The 25,103-nt window shown below is 46.0% G+C and overlaps 1 protein-coding gene across 2 annotated transcripts in view; it reads left to right on the top strand.

Annotated features, from left to right (window-relative positions):
- TCERG1 (transcription elongation regulator 1) overlaps positions 1-25,103 on the top strand; it is a 737,036-nt gene that overhangs the window by 286,961 nt on the left and 424,972 nt on the right. For both annotated transcript variants that reach the window (XM_069244676.1, XM_069244675.1), the window contains exon 10: positions 10,648-10,817. In XM_069244676.1, the coding sequence (XP_069100777.1) occupies positions 10,648-10,817 (170 nt within the window). The remainder of the gene's footprint in view (positions 1-10,647; positions 10,818-25,103) is intronic.

Raw genomic sequence — 25,103 nt, 5'->3', positions numbered from 1 at the left:
ACCCCAAAGTCACCACACCAGCAGCTCAGGGCCGGTCAGGTGCAGAGTCCAAAGTGGTGCCCAAAACACATAGGCTAGAATGGAGAGAAGGGGGTGCCCCGGTTCCGGTCTGCTTGCAGGTAAGTACCCGCGTCTTCGGAGGGCAGACCAGGGGGGTTTTGTAGGGCACCGGGGGGGACACAAGTCCACACAGAAATTTCACCCTCAGCGGCGCGGGGGCGGCCGGGTGCAGTGTAGAAACAAGCGTCGGGTTCGCAATGTTAGTCTAGGAGAGATCTCGGGATCTCTTCAGCGCTGCAGGCAGGCAAGGGGGGGATTCCTCGGGGAAACCTCCACTTGGGCAAGGGAGAGGGACTCCTGGGGGTCACTTCTCCAGTGAAAGTCCGGTCCTTCAGGTCCTGGGGGCTGCGGGTGCAGGGTCTCTCCCAGGTGTCGGGACTTTTAGGTTCAAAAGAGTCGCGGTCAGGGGAAGCCTCGGGATTCCCTCTGCAGGCGGCGCTGTGGGGGCTCAGGGGGGACAGGTTTTGGTACTCACAGTATCAGAGTAGTCCTGGGGTCCCTCCTGAGGTGTTGGATCGCCACCAGTCGAGTCGGGGTCGCCGGGTGCAGTGTTGCAAGTCTCACGCTTCTTGCGGGGAGCTTGCAGGGATCTTTAAAGTTGCTGGAAACAAAGTTGCAGCTTTTCTTGGAGCAGGTCCGCTGTCCTCGGGAGTTTCTTGTCTTTTCGAAGCAGGGGCAGTCCTCAGAGGATGTCGAGGTCGCTGGTCCCTTCGGAAGGCGTCGCTGGAGCAGGATCTTTGGAAGGCAGGAGACAGGCCGGTGAGTTTCTGGAGCCAAGGCAGTTGTCGTCTTCTGGTCTTCCGCTGCAGGGGTTTTCAGCTGGGCAGTCCTTCTTCTTGTTGCAGGAATCTAATTTTCTAGGGTTCAGGGTAGCCCTTAAATACTAAATTTAAGGGCGTGTTTAGGTCTGGGGGGTTAGTAGCCAATGGCTACTAGCCCTGAGGGTGGGTACACCCTCTTTGTGCCTCCTCCCAAGGGGAGGGGGACACAATCCTAACCCTATTGGGGGAATCCTCCATCTGCAAGATGGAGGATTTCTAAAAGTTAGAGTCACTTCAGCTCAGGACACCTTAGGGGCTGTCCTGACTGGCCAGTGACTCCTCCTTGTTGTTTTCTTTGTTCCCTCCAGCCTTGCCGCCAAAAGTGGGGGCCGTGGCCGGAGGGGGCGGGCAACTCCACTAAGCTGGAGTGCCCTGCTGGGCTGTGACAAAGGGGTGAGCCTTTGAGGCTCACCGCCAGGTGTCACAGCTCCTGCCTGGGGGAGGTGTTAGCATCTCCACCCAGTGCAGGCTTTGTTACTGGCCTCAGAGTGACAAAGGCACTCTCCCCATGGGGCCAGCAACATGTCTCTAGTGTGGCAGGCTGCTGGAACTAGTCAGCCTACACAGATAGTCGGTTAAGTTTCAGGGGGCACCTCTAAGGTGCCCTCTGGGGTGTATTTTGCAATAAAATGTACACTGGCATCAGTGTGCATTTATTGTGCTGAGAAGTTTGATACCAAACTTCCCAGTTTTCAGTGTAGCCATTATGGTGCTGTGGAGTTCGTGTTTGACAGACTCCCAGACCATATACTCTTATGGCTACCCTGCACTTACAATGTCTAAGGTTTTGTTTAGACACTGTAGGGGTACCATGCTCATGCACTGGTACCCTCACCTATGGTATAGTGCACCCTGCCTTAGGGCTGTAAGGCCTGCTAGAGGGGTGTCTTACCTATACTGCATAGGCAGTGAGAGGCTGGCATGGCACCCTGAGGGGAGTGCCATGTCGACTTACTCATTTTGTTCTCACTAGCACACACAGGCTTGTAAGCAGTGTGTCTGTGCTGAGTGAGGGGTCTCTAGGGTGGCATAAGACATGCTGCAGCCCTTAGGGACCTTTCTTGGCATCAGGGCCCTTGGTACTAGAAGTACCAGTTACAAGGGACTTATCTGAATGCCAGGGTGTGCCAATTGTGGATACAATGGTACATTTTAGGTGAAGGAACACTGGTGCTGGGGCCTGGTTAGCAGGGTCCCAGCACACTTCTCAGTCAAGTCAGCATCAGTATCAGGCAAAAAGTGGGGGGTAACTGCAACAGGGAGCCATTTCTTTACACCCAGGAACTGTGAAAATTCCACTAAGTGTCCACTTTTAAAACAGCTTATTGTGTTTTATGTAAAAAGTATACATGCTAAAGTAATGATTCAAAGTTCCTAGAGTACTTACCTGCAATACCTTTCAAATGAGCTATTACATGTAAAATTTGAACCTGTGGTTCTCAAAATAAACTAATAAAATATATTTTTCTATAACAAAACCTATTGGCTGGATTTGTCTCTGAGCGTGTGTACCTCATTTATTGTCTATGTGTATGTACAACAAATGCTTAACACTACTCCTTGGATCGACCACACTACCACAAAATAGAGCATTAGTATTCTCTTTTTACCACTATTTTACCTCTAAGGGGAACCCTTGGACTCTGTGCATGCTATTCCTTACTTTGAAATAGCACATACAGAGCCAACTTTCTACAATGGGCATTTTGTCTGCTCTGTCCTGACAGACGTTTTAGTATGCAGCACTTGACAAACCCACCAACTGGGGAGGTAGTGGTGTGGTATCTATTCACAAGATGAGGAATCTGAATAGAAACATTCATCAAAAAGTTATTAGGTGGTTGAGAAGTCCTCTTTCTTTCCTGCCTCTGGGAAAAAAAGGCCAGCAACTGTAAAATGCTCACACAGAAGGGTGTCCAGGACAAGCTCATATCAAGACCATCACTCTTGATGTCGACGAGAACATCTTGTTTATAGGCTGCGGCCCATCGTGCTTACTGTGTAAGTTGGAGTCGTTCAAGACGTTGCCACATTGCTATTCAAGATCATCAAAGTTTCAGGTAGTGAACATTCCAGGATAACAACTCACTTCATCAACATCGAAGAAATACAGACCAGCAGTCAGTTTCACTGTTTATTTTGAATCACACTATTTGGGCGACAGTCATCAATGCAAATCAATTTCTCCACTTTGCGTCTACATTCTAAAAGGCTTGAGTCATTGTCACTGTGATGTTGAGATAGACAGAGTTTCTCATTCGTACCTCCTCCTCCATTTCTCCAGCACCATTAAGGAGACTTAGGCTAATGCTTGATGAACCAAGGCTCCTTACTTTGTGTCCACCAAACCCTATTATCTCTAGCCAACCCACTCCAGGTTGCATTGTGCCCTGTAGATGTGCCTCCACTGCCATGGATGGTTTCAAGGCCTACTTCTGTGTCTCTTCTGAGGAGAAGGTCAGTACCTAGTTGTAAGGAAATGCCTCCTTGGCATGGTTGCCCCCTGACTTTTTGCCTTTGCTGATGCTATGTTTACAATTGAAAGTGTGCTGAGGCCTGCTAACCAGGCCCCAGCACCAGTGTTCTTTCCCTAACCTGTACTTTTGTATCCACAATTGGCAGACCCTGGCATCCAGATAAGTCCCTTGTAACTGGTACTTCTAGTACCAAGGGCCCTGATGCCAAGGAAGGTCTCTAAGGGCTGCAGCATGTCTTATGCCACCCTGGAGACCTCTCACTCAGCACAGACACACTGCTTGCCAGCTTGTGTGTGCTAGTGAGGACAAAACGAGTAAGTCGACATGGCACTCCCCTCAGGGTGCCATGCCAGCCTCTCACTGCCTATGCAGTATAGGTAAGCCACCCCTCTAGCAGGCCTTACAGCCCTAAGGCAGGGTGCACTATACCATAGGTGAGGGTACCAGTGCATGAGCATGGTACCCCTACAGTGTCTAAACAAAACCTTAGACATTGTAAGTGCAGGGTAGCCATAAGAGTATATGGTCTGGGAGTCTGTCAAACACGAACTCCACAGCACCATAATGGCTACACTGAAAACTGGGAAGTTTGGTATCAAACTTCTCAGCACAATAAATGCACACTGATGCCAGTGTACATTTTATTGTAAAATACACCACAGAGGGCACCTTAGAGGTGCCCCCTGAAACTTAACCGACTATCTGTGTAGGCTGACTAGTTTTAGCAGCCTGCCACAAACCGAGACATGTTGCTGGCCCCATGGGGAGAGTGCCTTTGTCACTCTGAGGCCAGTAACAAAGCCTGCACTGGGTGGAGATGCTAACACCTCTCCCAGGCAGGAATTGTCACACCTGGCGGTGAGCCTCAAAGGCTCACCTCCTTTGTGCCAACCCAGCAGGACACTCCAGCTAGTGGAGTTGCCCGCCCCCTCCGGCCAGGCCCCACTTTTGGCGGCAAGGCCGGAGAAAAAAATGAGAAAAACAAGGAGGAGTCACTGGCCAGTCAGGACAGCCCCTAAGGTGTCCTGAGCTGAAGTGACTCTAACTTTTAGAAATCCTCCATCTTGCAGATGGAGGATTCCCCCAATAGGGTTAGGATTGTGACCCCCTCCCCTTGGGAGGAGGCACAAAGAGGGTGTACCCACCCTCAGGGCTAGTAGCCATTGGCTACTAACCCCCCAGACCTAAACACGCCCTTAAATTTAGTATTTAAGGGCTACCCTGAACCCTAGAAAATCAGATTCCTGCAACTACAAGAAGAAGGACTGCCTAGCTGAAAACCCCTGCAGAGGAAGACCAGAAGACGACAATTGCCTTGGCTCCAGAAACTCACCGGCCTGTCTCCTGCCTTCCAAAGATCCTGCTCCAGCGACGCCTTCCAAAGGGACCAGCGACCTCGACATCCTCTGAGGACTGCCCCTGCTTCGAAAAGACAAGAAACTCCCGAGGACAGCGGACCTGCTCCAAGAAAAGCTGCAACTTTGTTTCCAGCAGCTTTAAAGATCCCTGCAAGCTCCCCGCAAGAAGCGTGAGACTTGCAACACTGCACCCGGCGACCCCGACTCGGCTGGTGGCGATCCGACACCTCAGGAGGGACCCCAGGACTACTCTGATACTGTGAGTACCAAAACCTGTCCCCCCTGAGCCCCCACAGCGCCGCCTGCAGAGGGAATCCCGAGGCTTCCCCTGACCGCGACTCTTTGAACCTAAAGTCCCGACGCCTGGGAGAGACCCTGCACCCGCAGCCCCCAGGACCTGAAGGACCGGACTTTCACTGGAGAAGTGACCCCCAGGAGTCCCTCTCCCTTGCCCAAGTGGAGGTTTCCCCGAGGAATCCCCCCCTTGCCTGCCTGCAGCGCTGAAGAGATCCCGAGATCTCTCATAGACTAACATTGCGAACCCGACGCTTGTTTCTACACTGCACCCGGCCGCCCCCGCGCTGCTGAGGGTGAAATTTCTGTGTGGGCTTGTGTCCCCCTCGGTGCCCTACAAAACCCCCCTGGTCTGCCCTCCGAAGACGCGGGTACTTACCTGCAAGCAGACCGGAACCGGGGCACCCCCTTCTCTCCATTATAGCCTATGCGTTTTGGGCACCACTTTGAACTCTGCACCTGACCGGCCCTGAGCTGCTGGTGTGGTGACTTTGGGGTTGCTCTGAACCCCCAACGGTGGGCTACCTTGGACCAAGAACTGAACCCTGTAAGTGTCTTACTTACCTGGTAAAACTAACAAAAACTTACCTCCCCCAGGAACTGTGAAAATTGCATTAAGTGTCCTCTTTTAAAACAGCTATTTGTGAATAACTTGAAAAGTATACATGCAATTTTGATGATTTGAAGTTCCTAAAGTACTTACCTGCAATACCTTTCGAATGAGATATTACATGTAGAATTTGAACCTGTGGTTCTTAAAATAAACTAAGAAAAGATATTTTTCTATATAAAAACCTATTGGCTGGATTTGTCTCTGAGTGTGTGTGTACCTCATTTATTGTCTATGTGTATGTACAACAAATGCTTAACACTACTCCTTGGATAAGCCTACTGCTCGACCACACTACCACAAAATAGAGCATTAGTATTATCTCTTTTTGCCACTATCTTACCTCTAAGGGGAACCCTTGGACTCTGTGCATACTATTCCTTACTTTGAAATAGTGCATACAGAGCCAACTTCCTACACTAGTGGCTAACAAATGGCAGTTACATGCGGAGATAGCACAATGTATTTTCTGTAAATGGGTAGAACCTTGGCTCTATCGTTTCTCCACCAACGATGACGTGCAGTGTTTGCACATCTGTATGTTACAGTTTTCCAGACGTCTCTCGGAAAAACTTTTTGCCTAGAGTGGAACTTGGGATTCCTGTAAGGCTTTCCGCTGTTACCACTCCTGCTCCTAGTTCTGAAGATGATGATGATGATGGGGAGTGACTAGGCCTGAGTCATTCTTGTGGCACTATATTGGGCCAGGAGAGTTTGGTACCTGGAGGTCCTGGGCATGAGCATTTGTCCTCTGATAAACTGCCCCTTTGGGCAGACCTGTTGCAACAGCAGGACTAGCTCCTGCACCCAGGCATGCCTAAACTATTCCTCCATTCCTTAAGGGTCAGCGGTTCATTGCATTTGACCTCCCTCCCGAGGTTGTGGGTGTCATCTTGGCAGTTAGGCATCCCTCCACTAAATAGGTACATGCCTGTTTTTGGGACAAATTTGCGTCTTGGTACGGTAATCAGCAGATCGACCTAGTTAAGGCCAAACCATCCAAAGTGTTGCCTTTTCCGGTTGCCAGATCAGCCTTCTTTAAATTACCTGTTGTGATGTGTTGTTGCAACATAAATTTCTTCCTACTCCCTTTGTTGTGCCTCAGTGAGACCTAAATTTGATGGTCCCATTCCTTGTGTACTCCCTTTGTACCTTTACACAACTGTCCATTTCAGCTTCTTATGCTCAAGACTCTTTCCCTTGTTGCCATAATGTCCGCTCTGTGTGAGCGAGATCAAGGCCCTTTCTGTTAATTCGCCATACACAGACTTCTTCCCATTGAAGTTGGTCTTATGGGCCTGAGCCTCTTCTTCTGAAAATGATGATTATTTTACATGTAGGGGAAAGTGTCACCCTTGTGGCGTTCTTCTCTCCGTCTTATCCCTCTGAGAAAAGGCTCCATCACTTGAATCCTGAGAGAGCTTTCAGTTTTTACATTGATTATACCAAACCCCATCGAGTGGACGATCAGCGCTTTATCAGATTCACCGGAGGGGAAAAGGGCAAGACTGTGCAGAAGAGAACCATCTCTCATTGTATCGTGCACTGTATCAGGGTCTGTTACTCGCTGGCCAGGAAACAGCTTGCAGAAAATGTGTGGGCTCCTTCCAACAGAGCCAAGGCGACTGCTACTGTGTCAGCACAGGGAGTGCTTGTTGCAGATATTTTCCAGGTCGCGATGTTGACTTCTTTTCATACGTTCACAAAGCACTACTGCCTGGAAAGCCTGGTCTGTCCAGAATGGCACTTCGCCTGCTCAGTCTTAAAGGACTTTTTGATCATAACCCGTTCAGACTCATCACTGCTTTGGAATCTATTCAAAAGGTGAGGAACCTGCAGTTAGTAGTATCAGTGAGAAGAACAAGTTACTTACCTTGGGTAATTCTGTTTCTGATGGAAACTGCATCTCATTGCAGATTCCACACCAACGCTCCCACCTTCCGGTTCTGTGAACATGGCTCCTTTTCTCTATTTAAAAAGGTCCCAAGTCCAGTTATTTACACATTGGTCACAGCTAATCTGCTAATTGTCTTAGCGTATTGTGGCGTTCACAGCCTAGAAAGCAAGTGACATTGGTGCATGTGGGTGGCTCGTACATGCTCTGCAAGTCACTTCTGGAGCACAGTGATGTCAGCGCTGAGCCACATGATGCCACCTTCCTGCTCTCATGCATACTGCTGAAAATATTCCAGATCCAGTCTGACGCCTGGGTAATAGGCAAAAGGCGATGCTTCTACAGTAGGAGAGCCCACCAGAAAGAAAATTACCTAATTTAAGACTTTGTTCATCGGATTTACAAGGAAAATAAAGAGTGGGTTATAGACGAGAGTTTAACAAAACGTCTTTGAAGAGTGTTAAACTCTATTTTTAGACCTCTCTGCAACAGATCAAAACATAAAATGCTGAGACTTCATTTCCAGAGTTTGAGTCTAACAGTCGATTTCCTTTTAATCAGTTGGTCCAGGACATTACTGTACCATTTTTATCCAATCCCAGTCATTCAGACTGTGCTGTTGAAACTACAAAACTTGAAGATGATAGTAACAGACGGGCGGAAGCAATTGTTGTAACCATAACTACTACAAATGCTGGTCATGCCACGCCTGGCTAGAAGGCAGGCTTTATCTCCTGGAAATTACATTTGAAGTTAGCCACCATCACGTCTGGGGAATTATAGAGGCAAGACCCCTTCATATGTTCAATATGTGGTGCCAGAATAATGTATATATATGACCAAGTCTAATTCCAAGAAGACATAATTGTCTCATACTACTTACCTTTTTCTCATTCAAAATGGTAGTTCCCTTCCATAGGTTAATCTTGCTGCAAGTACATTGTACATAAAGTTGTCAAGTCTTCTTTTTCAAGAATACTGTAATCAACAATACTTTGGATCCCCTAAAGAAAGTGTTCCTTCAGATCAGAACATCTTCTCTTTGAGAACTGCACTTAGTTTATCTAAATTATATTTACATTAATAGGTACTCCATATGAGCCTAGTTACAAGCTACATTGCAGTGTGTATCTTGAATAACAGCATTTTGGATCAAGATAACATCTGCCCCTATGGTGAGAAAGATACATCCTCTTCATGCTTTAGAACCATTGTGAGGCTTTCATACAAATTGGATAGTTATCAGAATGCACCTGTCTTTTCTTCCCAAGATGGTGTTAGAGTTTCACAGTAATCAAATAATAAAACTGCCTACCTTTTTCACAATCCATCAATTGCAGTAGAACTCTCACTTAATTCCTTAGAAGTAAAAAGCTTTCTTCATTTCTTCTTAGATAATTAGTTCATTAATTTTGGTCATATCTGACATGTTCTTACTACATCCAAATAACTTATGACCAGGTCGATTGTCATACATTTCGGTGCGCTACCAGTTAGCAAATAATAAACCTGCCCCAACAAGGCCAAAAGCCTATTCTGCTAATGGTAAACTATCCACCACCACAAAGCACCCTTGTCTGGATTTACACATGCAGGTTGATGCTAAAGTCAGTCAAACCACATTGGGAAACCTCTGCAGTTAGGCACATTCCTTTTTTAATGTTGTTGAATGCCATATTTAACAAATGTGTCTTCTGCCAAAGAGCTTCAGTACGAAATGGGTTCCTAGATTGTTATAGTATTCTAACAGTGAAGATCCTACGATACAGAAGCAGTGTTACTTGTAGTCTTAGTTCTGTGTTGTAGTAATTTTTATTGAAGTAAATAAATGACCCACCTGTTTCTCCGTTTGAGTTATCTTCGGCTTTCCAAATGGAGGCTATCAATTCTCCACAGAACATCGGTATGGGAAGCATGTAGCGCCTTAAAGGAACAGGTGTCTGTTTACATTTATTTTCACATCTGTTTTCAATGTTGGCCTTATCAGGCTGTATTTTTCCCCTACAAAAGTAGACTTGTTCGTTAGCAATTAAAATAGTCTCTTTTGGAATTATGTTCAGTTTACATTTTGAAAAATCTTGCATTTGACAGGCCTTTGAAGGGACACCATATGAAAATATTGACAGTAGTACCTTGTGCATGATTGTATATAGAATTATGTTAAGAGGAAGCGATCCGAGGTCCACACACACACACACACACACACACACACACACACACACACACACACACACACACACACACACACACACACACACACACACACACACACACACACACACACACACACACACACACACACACACACACACACACACACACACACACACACACACACACACACACACACACACACACACACACGAATTATTCTAACATATATACCTTCAGTAAAGCTTCCTGTGATGCAGAACTTGGACTAAAGCTGCAGAATAGTTTACCGATTAAACCCCCTCACACACCCCAAAGTTGTAACTTGTTTCATATACATGTTATTTAAAAAGGGAACAATCCCCAGTCTGTTTTTAGCGCTTTTGCATGTTTTTCATTCAATTAGAGCATTCCAGCAGCTTTAAAGGTAGTTTCAAGTTGTTAAATGTTGTGAACGTGCATGTTTTTATAATAGCACTACTGTCAGTAATGCAAGCTGAGCTCAAAACATGTCGTTAAAACACACACCTTAAAATGAAAGGATTTGCATTAATAAATTTTATATACTAGTTTGAAAAATTAGTATACAAGTATTCAAATCTTATCTTGGCGGTTGACAGTCCTTTTTCACAGACTCCTACTAATGAACTGTAAGCATTTGTGCTGCAAGTGTTGGCCATACTTTTCTAGTAGAGAAAACAAACATTAACACTTCTTGTTCTGGACCCCAAACATTTTGTCCTATGCTCTGGATGATTTTTCGACACACCGGGGTTCCCTCTTCTAGAGTCCAGTATCTGCATGCTGTAGACAATTTGTTTCTAATTTGCTTGTTCCTTTGTAACATTTGTTTACTGTCATGAGTATTCTATGCAAATTAAAAACTAAAATTATGTGTACGCAAAGTAGTATAATGATGCATATGTTAATTTTATTTGCTGATGGTCATTGATATTGGAAATTCTTGTCACCAAACCTTCAGGTGCGTAGTGTGGACAGGAGATGAGCGTGTCTTTTTTTACAATCCCACCACTCGCCTCTCCATGTGGGATAGGCCTGAAGATCTGGTTGGAAGAGCAGATGTTGATAAAATCATTCAGGAACCACCCCACAAAAGAGGATTGGAGGAAGTAAAGAAATTTATTGAGTCATGTAAGAATGCATGCATGCATATATATTTATTTTTTTAACGCTATCACTATATTATAACTGAAACCTGTGGTGGAAAATGGAGTGATGAGTTGCATACTCAGTTGTTCAATTGGATTTGAATAAGTGTCCAGACATAAATGATATTCTAGCCAAGGAATATATTATTAAATATGAAAACACCATTGTTATCCCTTTTCACGTTTTCCATTCCGGTCCTGAAAACAAAGTAAAAACACTTGTGGTTTGGCTGAAGTCAAAGCGTTTGAGGAAAATGTCATTTCTTTTGGCAGTTTTTATATAGTGTGTACTCAACCCAGAGGTATTGGAGCACTTTACAAGAGCACCAGTTACGTTTCACAAGGACACATTCATTTTTATTAGGCATGGGGAGATGGTGATTTGCCTAGAGTCACAGGATGTTGAGCGGTGTCAGGACTCGAACCTGGTTCCCCAGCTCCAAAGTCGCCAGCTCCCGCCATATCTCTAGTCTCCTTTGGTTGAACCCTGGCTGAGCACCATACCTAGGTTTTCACCTCCACCTCATATACGGATCTTACATCCAAAGTTCTACTTTGAACATAGCTATGCTCTAGTGCAGGGCAAGAAACTGCCCCAACAGTGCCATGCCCTGACTCATGAACCTCATCCAAAGAGGGCTTGGCAGTCTTTGCCTCACCAATTTTCTCGAAGCTCTCTGTGCCCAAAAACATCTTTGGAGGCAGACACCTCACCTCAAATTCCAAAGGTTAAACGTAAGACACAAGCCTATTAAGTCTCTCTCAGAACTTGGAGACTGACTTCAAGATCGACTCTAAAGCCAACAGTCAGGTTGACTCTGTGACTCTCTGCCAAAAGCAACAAGCCTTGACGTACAAACGAGGAGAGTCCCACATCCTGGAATGATCTCTTCCCCATGGCTAGTCCCACACCAAGCACTCTGGCTCAATTTCAAAGAGACAATTTCATAAAAACTTAAGGCTTACCCAATACCAATAAAAGAGAATATGGGAACCCACACACAGTCAGTCTCAAAATCGCCTTCCTTGGCTTAGTCCATATGCAGGTCCATTCTATGATTCCAATGCCAGTGGGTGACAGACGACACTTGCTGTGATTACATTGTCCAGATGACCCTTATTTGGAACCATAGCCTGTGAAACTCTCTTCTCATGATGAGAGAGCTTTCTAGTAGGCAGTAATGCAGACCACTACAAAGTCAAACATCATAATGGTAGAAGAGGACTTCCTTATTAAGATCCTCTCTAAAACGGAGCAGTCTGTCCTGTCAGCACTGAGGGCCTGATTATGACCTTTGCGGAGGGGATTACTCTGTCCTAAATGTGACGGATATCCCGGCCGCCGTATTACAAGGTCTATTGTATCCTATGGAAATTGTAACACAGCGGACGGAATATCCGTCACATTTGGGACAGAGTAATCCCCTCCACCAAGGTAGTTATCTGGCCCTTAGTCTTTTTCATATGCACCAGTGACAAATTAAAAGACCTAGTCAAAACATGAATGGTTGCCCCATGGTTGCACCATGGTTGTATAAAGAGTATATTCCTGCTCCGTGTGACACTCATCTGCCTGCATAGACTTTACACTATTTTCCCTTGTAATTCACAAAGCATGTAAAAGGGTGTTCATGGCAGGATATCCCCCCACCTTTTAAGTAGAGCAAGAAGATCAGTTCTGTGGGCAAATTAGGTATACCTGTAAGAGCTAGCCAACTCATTTGGCCTGCTCTCCGGGTATGATGAATTCAATGGGAGCAAATAGAAGAGCTTATCAGGCATTTTCTCGTTGCTTACGAAATGCAAGAGAAGGAAATTGCCTAAAAGGGCAAAACGATTTCTAATGCCAACATCCGATACATATTCAATACTGATGCATCCTACTGTAAGACCTTCATCACCACTCCTGGCTGTCACCCGAGGTGTGGCAAGCCCTCATTGGCTTGCCCTTTTTTGGCAATCACCTTTTCTAGCCACAAGTCATCTCCAGGGTTGGTTAAAGAATATATTCCTGCTTCGTGAGACACTAATCTGCCTTCATAGATACTTACACTAGATTCCCCATCACTGTGCTTGGCTCGGGTGCCTGGCTTTCACCCGAGGTTCAGCAAGCCCCTCATTGGCTTGCCTTTTGATGGCAATCACCTCTTCCAGCCACAAGTCATCTCCATGCTAGAGAAAATTAAAACGGACATTGACATTGAAAGGTAATGGGAGTGCTCCAAAACCAGCAACAGAAGTCTGAGTTTACACCAACAGTCACAGGCTGCAACAAAACCTGCAGGCAACCCTACAGTGTCCACAATACCAGCCCCAGCATCCTCTTCAGAAAGATTAGTTGACCAAGCAATACAATGGCAACCGCTACAATAAGGTCAGTCAACCAGAACAAGGACACCTTGCCTCTAAGCGGTAATCTTCCACACATTTCCTCGAACCACTCAACATCTGTCTGGGAATGCATCAGGTTATATGTTACCCCTAGTGAAAGGCTGTAATGGATGTAACCTCTGATCAGTTAGTGCTCTTTATTTCCCACTGTTGAAACTGTTTAGAATTTCACCTCCATCCTCACAAAATACCATCCACCTGGCACGTAATCAAAGAAGACCATATTTGGCTGCTGGTAGAAGTAGTGTGGGTGTTCTTCCAAAAAGGAGCTACACAGTATGTCATACCACTTCAGCAAGGTGCTATGAGTCTATTCCCTGTAGTTCCTTATTCCCTGTAAAGACTGGACATTGCGAATGATACCGCACCTCTGATAGCTCAGTCAGTACATTTGTCAGAGCACTGCATATCGACAGGAAGTAATTCTGCTACTATATTCTTACACCCATGATCTGCATTTTGACGTATTCTACAGAATTTGGTTCTGTCACTTAATCATGTTGTGTTAAATATTCTTTGAATGCCGAATCTTGCATAAAACCAGTCTGTGTAGGAGCAGTGGTGGCCCCCTACCTCCCTCCTAGCTCCAACATGCCCCTGGGTGAACATGTTCGCTCTGTAGTTCACATGTAGCAAATGTGTATATGGAGCGTTTGAAGTGGTATGCCGTAGGCAGTTTGGTCATCACCTATCCACGAGTGGTTTCAAACTCAAATGTTGTGATGGAAATACTTTCAATTTTGCATTGTAGGCCACTGCAGATATAGATTCTGAGCTGCTTTCTACGCTCCCCTTATGTTCGGTTATGTTAAATACTTACACTGCGCGCAGCTACTCAATAATGTCCCAGCGCATAAGCCAAGATCCAAAGCCGTACAGTAGACATCACTGATTGAAGAGCTGTGTTTTCCAATGTTTCTTAAAAGCAGATTGACAGGTCAAGATTTGTAATTCTAATTCCAAGCCTGTTCCAAGCAGTTTCCCAAAGGAAGCCATCAGATCTACCTCCTATTCTGCCCTTCCGTACTCTTGGAATCTCTGCCAATGCCTTATTTGCTGATCTCGGGTTGCGAGAAGAATGATGAAAACTAAATTAGGGTCTCTGGCAATCTGCCCCGTACGAATAGAGGGCTGCGTGTCAAAACTAGTTTTTAAAACTGAATCCTTTTCCTAACTAGCAGCCAGTTCAGCGTACGTAGGTATGGAGAGATATGCACTTATCGGTAGATGGAGAAGAAGGCAAGCTACTGCGTTTTAAACCATCTGAATTTTCTCCAGAAGCCACTCCGGCTAACCTACATAAACTGCATTGCCATAGTCAACCCTAGATCTCATAATAGACTGGATGGCTGATTTTGCTGGGAAAGACAAAAGATACAAAAACTTTCTTAGCGAACGCAGAACCCCAAAGCAGGTGCCAGCCATTGCCCTAATTTGAGGCTTAAAGGATAGTTGGTCGTCAGATTTCACTCTCAGATTCTTAATCGTGCCACTCTGAAGGCCTGGAGAAGGAGCATTATTATGCCAGAAATATAACAAGCAATTGGGAGGCAGATCACCAAACACAGGAATTTCAGTCTTCTCAGCTTTACATTTAAGTTGGTGTTAATTCATCCAGTAGAATACAGCTGTTAAGCACCTTCTGATCTGGCTCATAGGGAGCTCACGGCCCTTTTCACTGGAGAACAGGAGCTGTGTATCGTCGGAATAAGAAATTACCTTAGCACCTAGAGATTCTGCGAGCATGGCAAGAGGTGTCAGATATATATTAAAGAGTGTGGGGCTGAAAGCTGGTCCATGCGGAACCCCCGCTGACCGATCCTGAGATTCGGATGTAAAAGGCAGAATCCAAATATGCTGACTGCAACCCTCTGAAAAACAGGACAGCCAGTTCAAGGCTTGACCAGAAAAAGCCCACTGTTGCACACCTCAGGAGGCAAGCACAGGGAACCATATCAAAGGCGGCCGATAAGTCCTACATAATCAGCACTGCCCTACCACCTCCACCTCCATCCAGTATACCTTTTAATCTACTTATGCAGTGGATCCTATTTAGTTTTAATGGGAATCCGGAGTTTAGCTCAGCCTTTGGCTTGCAGGCCTGTGCCCCTGTCTCCTAGTGACTTTTAACCTACTTAGCTTGCTCTGTTTTAGCACATTTATTTAATTATTTCTTCCAAGATGGCTGCCATGTTTATATTATCAGTGCCACTCTGTAAAGGCGGCACTATCAGCGTCACAGATAAATGGGATACATAGGTATTCACATCATGTACTTTCCCACTTGTGTAACAGTAACATTATGTACATTTTCGGGTAGTTGTTTATATAATTGCTGCCCTAAGCATGCCTTCTTATTTATTGTTTGGGACCATACCTGCGTCAGGGGTCATACAAGATCTGTATAAATACATCTCACACAGACTAGATAATTAGAAGGATTCCTACCGGATGCCATCAACGCTATCTGTGCTACACGTCGCCTTGATGCAGACCCAGTCTTCATGTCACCACGGAGTCTGGTCTAGAGACCACATTCCAAGGTAACGAGGGTCGGGGGCTCTTCTCATGGACATGGTACTGGAAGATTAGGTTTAACACACCTAGCTCTCTTTAGGTTAGAGATTAGGTTCATCATGCTATGGTAGTAGGGTCTATTTCACATCATATTACATGTTATTGCAAGATGGTGGGGGTCTTTGTATTTATGACTCTCGTTTTTACAATTCTGTTTCTTGTATTGTTCATTATCCTAATCATTGCAGCCCATGCAATTTATAGTAGATTGCAGTCTTGTTAATAAAACCTGTTGAAAACTTTACTGCATCTCTTTCATTGCCTTTGTGTGATTGAGACATATTGCTCATGTGCGAAAAAAAGTAATTTCAGTTTAATCACGACTCCCCCGAGATGTCGCTCTCTTGAGTCCTTGCGTAAAGGCTGCTACAAATCATCTTTTACTGTTTAGGTTTTTGGTGAAGTAATGCTTGTGAGCTGGGAGGGATGGGCTGACATTTGCGACTTGTTGTAGGATGAACCTAGTCTCTTACAAACAAAAGTGCTGTCATCCCTAAACAGGAGTCAAACTGGGACATGATGCCACCAGCGATGGTGTTTAGGCACTAATCTACGGATACTCTGAGTATCTCTGTCTCACACACAACAGGTACCCTAAGTACCATTATACGGAGACGTCTGTGGCCCTGGGGAAGATCCTCCTTAGCTGAACCGGGAACACCTAACTAGGCTGTAGGTTGTTTGAGCTTGAACTACTAAAACGACTTCCTCCCCATTTTGTGTTCCATCCCTTTACCCATTTCACAATATGGCTAACACAATTGGCATTCCTGAGAATGCCAGACAAACATTAACATTACACCTAGAAGCACATAGCTTAACAGAAGAGGGCAGGAATCTCACATTCATCGTAGAAGGTAATGAAGCTTACCAAACAAACCTTCTCTTGGGTCACCTTTCCTGAGGAGGACCCTAGATCATTCACATTACATACATTCAGAATTGCAAACGTACCACAACAGTACCATGCATACCAGAATCTTGCAATTTCGATCACTTCTGGAACATCACAACTGGTTTAATGGCGCTCTACCACACGTAAAATAACACGTGGGTCTAGGTCTCTTAGATAATGATGGACCAAAATAGCCTATGTTTGCCACATATACACCTCATCTTGGTGTACAAAACATGCAGGCAGCAGATCTGCACAATCTATACATTGAGCTAGTAACACTATATAAACGACTTGTTCAGTTGTGATGCGAACTTTGAACACAACACCAGCGCGTCCAGCACCCGCTGGATACCAGTTGGCCACTACTGTGATTAATCCAGAAATAGTACATTCTATCGGGGGCAAGGTGCCCATGGAACGAGAGAAAATCCTGGTTCGGTGGCATTGGAAGCTGTTTCCCCACAGAGGACACAGGAAAAACATAGAATTCTCACAATGTGCTTGCCCTTTGGGATGGTTCCCTTAGTGGATGACTGCACCACATAGGGTAAGTCTTAATTTATACTACCACACGTGGTACCCCGACACTTGGCAGTTTACCGGAACTGTTAAAACAAATTCAGAATGAGCAAAGGGCTGCTCCAGCCCTAGATTTGGGGATGAAACGGATGTGTAACTTTGCAGACTCCCAAGTCGTACTCCGTAACATTAAAGGGGAAGCAGCAGCGTTGGCTATACGCCAGCGGCTCCAAGAGATTCCACTCTTAGAACTGAGGAAAAAGCTACCGAAAATTATTTCTAATACCTATACCATTATAGGATGTGGTAGTTTGGGGGCCAAGACGAAAAAGCCTGAAATACAGAGAACCACCCCTAAGGAAGGTACTAAACAAGCACAGGAGGGTTCTAAAAAGCACTGGGATACATAAAAACAAATTAAAGACAAAGTCAAAGAGCAGATTCTCCACACCCGGAGAACTCCGAAAGGAGATCTGATCTCACAAATAGAGAAAATATAAAAGCTCCTGACAGATATACTGATTCAAGTCCCTCTCGTTCCTCTCAGAACGCACTGGATAGATTTAGAGAGAGTGAGCCAGTCAGAGCGACGTCCTGACTACGTGAAACATAACTCACCACAGTCTTCAGACAAAAAAGGACGACAAGTTCCCATATCAAAAGTCACGTTGTAAAAAGAAAAAGGTATCAGCCTTGTCAGTTAAAAATGCCAGTAAGCTTGAGAACCCTGCAGAAGAATAAGATGTGGGCAGTGACAATGCTAGACAGCGGCAGAAGTTACATTGTCACCAGAGTCTGAAAGATCATCTGGATGCGACAGCAACTATCTGCTTTATTGCAGTCAAGACTGCGGATGGGTGCGGTTTCCCACCTGACAGGGTTTACGTTTTAAATATCCAAATTGAGGGAGACCTAGAGCGCACCATTAGTGTGTTATTCTGGGATGAACTTAGTTGTGATATCCTGCTGGCCGAGAGGGACTGGCCACCCGAACACGACCGTAAGCTTCCACATGGGGGAAGAAGTGATTTTGCCTTCTTTCTCTGATCTTGTACCAGAGGCGGCAAAACAAGCCTACGCTGTCAATTGGGCTTTAGCGCAGGCACTGGCACTATACCGCAGCAATGTAGGAGGGGACACAAATTCTCCTTGCCATGTAATACCTATTATGTCTACATCCAAGCCTCAGTCACAATATCCTGTTAAACATGAAGCCAAAGCTCCAGTGATGGAGATCCTCAAAAGGATCAATTACCAGGGTGTAATTGAGCCCTGTGTCTCTGCAACAAGTAACCCAGTATCCCCTTTTCCAAACCTGACCATTCATACTGAATAGTCTTCGATTATAGACACTTAAACAGTCATATACACACACAGGCAATACACAACTCACATAGCACTAATTAACAACATAGTTTGTAAAAAACACAAAACAACCTTGGATATCTCCAGTGGGTTTTTCTGACACAACTTACCACACAAAAGTCGGGATCTGAGTACATTCTTAATTTGGCTCACAAACGCTTCTTCTGTTTGCCCTAAGGCTACAAAAACAGCCCAGGGCTGTTATCAGGATCAGTATCATGTAATATTGATGTTACACGGGCTGAGGCGTTGTCCTGTGTAGATGAAATCTGTCTCAAAGATGATGACCTCAACATTCATCTTGCCAGGGTCGATTGGATCGTTCTAAGATTCGTAGCCTTTGGTTACACATTCAATTTCAGGAAAACTAAAATAGCCTTTCTCTGCGTTTTGTTCCTGGGATACGAGCTATCAAACAAGGGCAAGAGCCTGGCCTGCACTTTTTAGAGAAGTGTGCTCAACTTCAGCCACCAAATGCAATCAAGAAACTACAGTCTTTACTTGATTTCTTTAACTTTGGCAGAACTTACATTCCTGACCATGCACAACGTATCAAGCCACTCTGACTTAATACGCCCTGATTTCCTGGACATCCTTAAAGGATTACAGCAGGACATGCTAGAAGCAAAACACTTACACACACGTGATAAGAAAACAAATTTGGTCATCAGAATAATTGCTGGTGCCATTAGGTTCACTTATGTCACCTTTGATGAAGGCAACACGGTGCCCATAGCTTATAAATCACATTTATACTCCAATGCAGAACAACGTTTTGCGGCCACAGAAAAAATTCTAACTGCTGTAAAGATGGCTTTCATCAAGAAGAGACCGCTTGCCCAAAGGAAACAGTCTTGGAGGCTGTAACTAATGCAAGCGTCCCTGACGCTAAAGCATTACATCCACGTTGGATTCAGTGTGCAACGTCCCGGACTGCCACTGATGTTGATTACATCTTTGATCCAAAACTTAAGACACAAGAATTCCTCCAATACGAAAGACATCTTGCCACTTGACAGATACCATACTGTCCTTTTCCCTGATGGTTCAGCACAACAAGCTGTAGGTACTGGACATCAATATTGAGCCGCTTGCGCAGCTGTGAGTAGAGTAATGAAGGACGGTGTATTCCACCCTCAAAATACCTACATGCAGACCCTGGGGGACTGCACTGCTTAGCTGGCTGAACTTAAAGCCCTTATCCTAGCGCTAGAACATACGGATTCAGGACAACTCACTTTGATTGTCTGTAATTCGTACTACTGTGTCCAGTCCTACAATGATCATCTTAATCATTGACGATTGAATGGGTTCAGAGACTCAAAGGGGAACACCATAAGACACAGAACTCTGTTGGGGAGGGTGGCTGATCTTAAGGATAAGGTACCGAGTGCTCATGTAGTCAATACATTGGGCCACCAACGTGTACGAGTACATGTTATTGGCAACACTTTGGCTGGCGAAGTGGCCAAATCTGCAGTAGCCACGGCTTCTGTGGCTGCAGTGTCCCGTTCTCAGACTAGATTGGATAATGGAATATTGACTGCCGTGAAAGCTTTGCCTGAAGGCAAGCCTCTCACAAAAGCATACGCTACAAAATACTCTTACCATACCAGTGTACAGAATGTTGCTTATGCAGCACTTCCTGGGGTTGGAGATCGAGTGATCCCCAACCAAGACCAGAGATTAGATCTAATCAAAGCAGCGCATGAGGATGTCGCCTCTGCACATGCTGGTGTTGCGGCCCTAATAACACTCTTAAAACGCTTCTGGTGGCCGGGTATATACAAACAGACCAAGCAATATGTTCTTTGTTGTGACATTTGCCAGCAAATTAAGGGCTCAAACATCAAACGCCCTTTGCAGACATCCCTCTTAGTGTCCAACAGGCCACTACAATGTGTGTACCTAGACCATTGTGGTCCCTTAGAACCAGATGGTGCATGCAAATACATCTTAGTCGCTGTAGATTTTTCTAGATTTCTGTGGGTATGGCCTCAATGGATGGCTGACGCTCAAACTTGCTCATCTTTATTGGTATAAATGAAGTTGCAGCATTCCATTTGGACCTCTAAGGCATTCAGGGACACCATGAGGGCGATGGGTTTTGAACTCCATTACTCCTCAACCTACCATCCCGAGGGAAATTTGGTTGTGGAGAGGAGGAATGGAGATCTAAAGCAGTCCTTAACAGCTAGAGTATTAGGTTCTGGCCACAGCTGTTTTCATCGCCAATATGGGGTCCAGAGAGCACTGAATAATCTGCCAAGAAGGTTCTTGGGAGGGCGCACTCCTTATGAGGTTCTCTTTGAGATACCTTTGTATGTCCCAGATCTAGGTGGCCCTGGTTTGGTGGTAGCAGATACCCCATTTGACATAAATGAACGTTTCACTGTCTTACAGGAGCTTCAGCAATATTGTGATGACAAATCATCCGCCAGTGCTGCCACCTTAGGAATAAGGGATTTGCCAACAGCTTCTGCATGCTGGATTCCTAAAGGGGGGGGGTCTGCTTTGTGAGAAGACTGCTGTGAAGAAGGAATTTGGCCCATCATATGGAGCACTGGTCCAAGTCGTGGGCATACAAGGTACCAGAACTGTCATCCTGCCACCGCTGCCTGGTTCCAAAACAAACAGCTTCATCTCCACTGACAATATCAAACTACATCATGTGGCCGATCCTGCTCAGTAGACACAGAGTTTCCTTGGTTAGTTCCCAGTCCCCTCTCACTACCCAACAGGACATACCTTTTCAAAGGAGAAATAACACTTCTGACAACAGCATATACAACAATGCTACAAATGCCTCTTCAAGCATGGGAAGGGCGGAAAATTAGCTTTTGATGATTCCAGTTACCACTTCAGCGACAACACCTATCCAAGATGTGGCTGTCTTCCACTCCACCATAACACAAATTGATGACACAGTGTACTATAAGCCTCCATGCAAAGTGGATCCTTCCACCAGTAATGCACAGACTCAACCACACCGGAAACTGATTTTCAGAGACACGTAAGCTGTACATATGTGTAGGAAGTTGGCTCTGCATGTGCTATTTCAAAGTAAGGAATAGCATGCACAGAGTCCAAGGGTTCCCCTTAGAGGTAAAATAGTGGTAAAAATAGATAATACTAATGCTCTATTTTGTGGTAGTGTGGTCGAGCAGTAGGCTTATCCAAGGAGTAGTGTTAAGCATTTGTTGTACATACACATAGACAATAAATGAGGTACACACACTCAGAGACAAATCCAGCCAATAGGTTTTTATATAGAAAAATATCTTTTCTTAGTTTATTTTAAGAACCACAGGTTCAAATTCTACATGTAATATCTAATTCGAAAGGTATTGCAGGTAAGTACTTTAGGAACTTCAAATCATCAAAATTGCATGTATACTTTTCAAGTTATTCACAAATAGCTGTTTTAAAAGTGGACACTTAGTGCAATTTTCACAGTTCCTAGGGGAGGTAAGTATTTGTTAGGTTAACCAGGTAAGTACGACACTTACAGGGCTTAGTTCTTGGTCCAAGGTAGCCCACCGTTGGGGGTTCAGAGCAACCCCAAAGTCACCACACCAGCAGCTCAGGGCCGGTCAGGTGCAGAGTTCAAAGTGGTGCCCAAAACACATAGGCTAGAATGGAGAGAAGGGGGTGCCCCGGTTCCGGTCTGCTTGCAGGTAAGTACCCGCGTCTTCGGAGGGCAGACCAGGGGGGTTTTGTAGGGCACCGGGGGGGACACAAGTCCACACAGAAATTTCACCCTCAGCAGCGCGGGGGCGGCCGGGTGCAGTGTAGAAACAAGCGTCGGGTTTGTAATGGAAGTCAATGGGAGATCTAGGGATCTCTTCAGCGCTGCAGGCAGGCAAGGGGGGGGTTCCTCGGGGAAACCTCCACTTGGTCAAGGGAGAGGGACTCCTGGGGGTCACTCCTCCAGTGAAAGTCCGGTCCTTCAGGTCCTGGGGGCTGCGGGTGCAGGGTCTCTCCCAGGTGTCGGGACTTAGGATTCAAAGAGTCGCGGTCAGGGGAAGCCTCGGGATTCCCTCTGCAGGCGGCGCTGTGGGGGCTCAGGGGGGACAGGTTTTTGTACTCACAGTCTCAGAGTAGTCGTGGGGTCCCTCCTGAGGTGTTGGATCGCCACCAGCCGAGTCGGGGTCGCCGGATGCAGTGTTGCAAGTCTCACGCTTCTTGCGGGGAGCTTGCAGGGTTCTTTAAAGCTGCTGGAAACAAAGTTGCAGCTTTTCTTGGAGCAGGTCCGCTGTCCTCGGGAGTTTCTTGTCTTTTCGAAGCAGGGGCAGTCCTCAGAGGATGTCGAGGTCGCTGGTCCCTTTGGAAGGCGTCGCTGGAGCAGGATCTTTGGAAGGCAGGAGACAGGCCGGTGAGTTTCTGGAGCCAAGGCAGTTGTCGTCTTCTGGTCTTCCTCTGCAGGGGTTTTCAGCTAGGCAGTCCTTCTTCTTGTAGTTGCAGGAATCTAATTTTCTAGGGTTCAGGGTAGCCCTTAAATACTAAATTTAAGGGCGTGTTTAGGTCTGGGGGGTTAGTAGCCAATGGCTACTAGCCCTGAGGGTGGGTACACCCTCTTTGTGCCTCCTCCCAAGGGGAGGGGGTCACAATCCTAACCCTATTGGGGGAATCCTCCATCTGCAAGATGGAGGATTTCTAAAAGTTAGTCACTTCAGCTCAGGACACCTTAGGGGCTGTCCTGACTGGCCAGTGACTCCTCCTTGTTGCTTTCTTTGTTTCCTCCAGCCTTGCCGCCAAAAGTGGGGGCCGTGGCCGGAGGGGGCGGGCAACTCCACTAAGCTGGAGTATTCCTGCGGTGCTGTGACAAAGGGGTGAGCCTTTGAGGCTCACCGCCAGGTGTTACAGCTCCTGCCTGGGGGAGGTGTTAGCATCTCCACCCAGTGCAGGCTTTGTTACTGGCCTCAGAGTGACAAAGGCACTCTCCCCATGGGGCCAGCAACATGTCTCTAGTGTGGCAGGCTGCTGGAACCAGTCAGCCTACACAGATAGTCGGTTAAGTTTCAGGGGGCACCTCTAAGGTGCCCTCTGTGGTGTATTTTACAATAAAATGTACACTGGCATCAGTGTGCATTTATTGTGCTGAGAAGTTTGATACCAAACTTCCCAGTTTTCAGTGTAGCCATTATGGTGCTGTGGAGTTCGTGTAAAACAGACTCCCAGACCATATACTCTTATGGCTACCCTGCACTTACAATGTCTAAGGTTTTGCTTAGACACTGTAGGGGCACAGTGCTCATGCACTGGTACCCTCACCTATGGTATAGTGCACCCTGCCTTAGGGCTGTAAGGCCTGCTAGAGGGGTGTCTTACCTATACTGCATAGGCAGTGAGAGGCTGGCATGGCACCCTGAGGGGAGTGCCATGTCGACTTACTCATTTTGTTCTCACTAGCACACACAAGCTGGTAAGCAGTGTGTCTGTGCTGGGTGAGGGGTCTCTAGGGTGGCATAATACATGCTGCAGCCCTTAGAGACCTTCCCTGGCATCAGGGCCCTTGGTACCAGAGGTACCAGTTACAAGGGACTTATCTGGGTGCCAGGGTGTGCCAATTGTGGAATCAATGGTACATTTTAGGTGAAAGAACACTGGTGCTGGGGCCTGATTAGCAGGGTCCCAGCACACTTCTTAGTCAAGTCAGCATCAGTATCAGGCAAAAAGTGGGGGGTAACTGCAACAGGGAGCCATTTCTTTACACCAAACTTCCCAGTTTTCAGTGTAGCCATTATGGTGCTGTGGAGTTCGTGTTTGACAGACTCCCAGACCATATACTCTTATGGCTACCCTGCACTTACAATGTCTAAGGTTTTGCTTAGACACTGTAGGGGCACAGTGCTCATGCACTGGTACCCTCACCTATGGTATAGTGCACCCTGCCTTAGGGCTGTAAGGCCTGCTAGAGGGGTGTCTTACCTATACTGCATAAGCAGTGAGAGGCTGGCATGGCACCCTGAGGAGAGTGCTATGTCGACTTACTCATTTTGTTCTCACTAGCACACACAGGCTGGCAAGCAGTGTGTCTGTGCTGAGTGAGGGGTCTCCAGGGTGGCATAATACATGCTGCAGCCCTTAGAGACCTTCCCTGGCATCAGGGCCCTTGGTACCAGAGGTACCAGTTACAAGGGACTTATTTGGATGCCAGGGTGTGCCAATTGTGGAATCAAAAGTACAGGTTAGGGAAAGAACACTGGTGCTGGGGCCTGGTTAGCAGGCCTCAGCACACTTTCAATTCAAAACATAGCATCAGCAAAGGCAAAAAGTCAGGGGGTAACCATGCCAAGGAGGCATTTCCTTACAGTAGCCAGAAGAGTAAATGGTCTGGGAGTCTGTCAAAAACGAACTCCACAGCTCCATAATGGCTACACTGAATACTGGGAAGTTTAGTATCAAACTTCTCAGAATAATAAACCCACACTGATGCCAGTGTTGGATTTATTAAAAAATGCACACAGAGAGCATCTTAGAGATACCCCCTGTATTTTACCCAATTGTTCAGTGCAG

Source organism: Pleurodeles waltl, chromosome 7, assembly GCF_031143425.1.
Source record: "Pleurodeles waltl isolate 20211129_DDA chromosome 7, aPleWal1.hap1.20221129, whole genome shotgun sequence".
NCBI classification, from domain to species: domain Eukaryota; kingdom Metazoa; phylum Chordata; class Amphibia; order Caudata; family Salamandridae; genus Pleurodeles; species Pleurodeles waltl.
The sequence above is the reverse complement of the archived record's forward strand: the minus strand, read 5'-3'. Positions and strand labels throughout refer to the sequence as shown.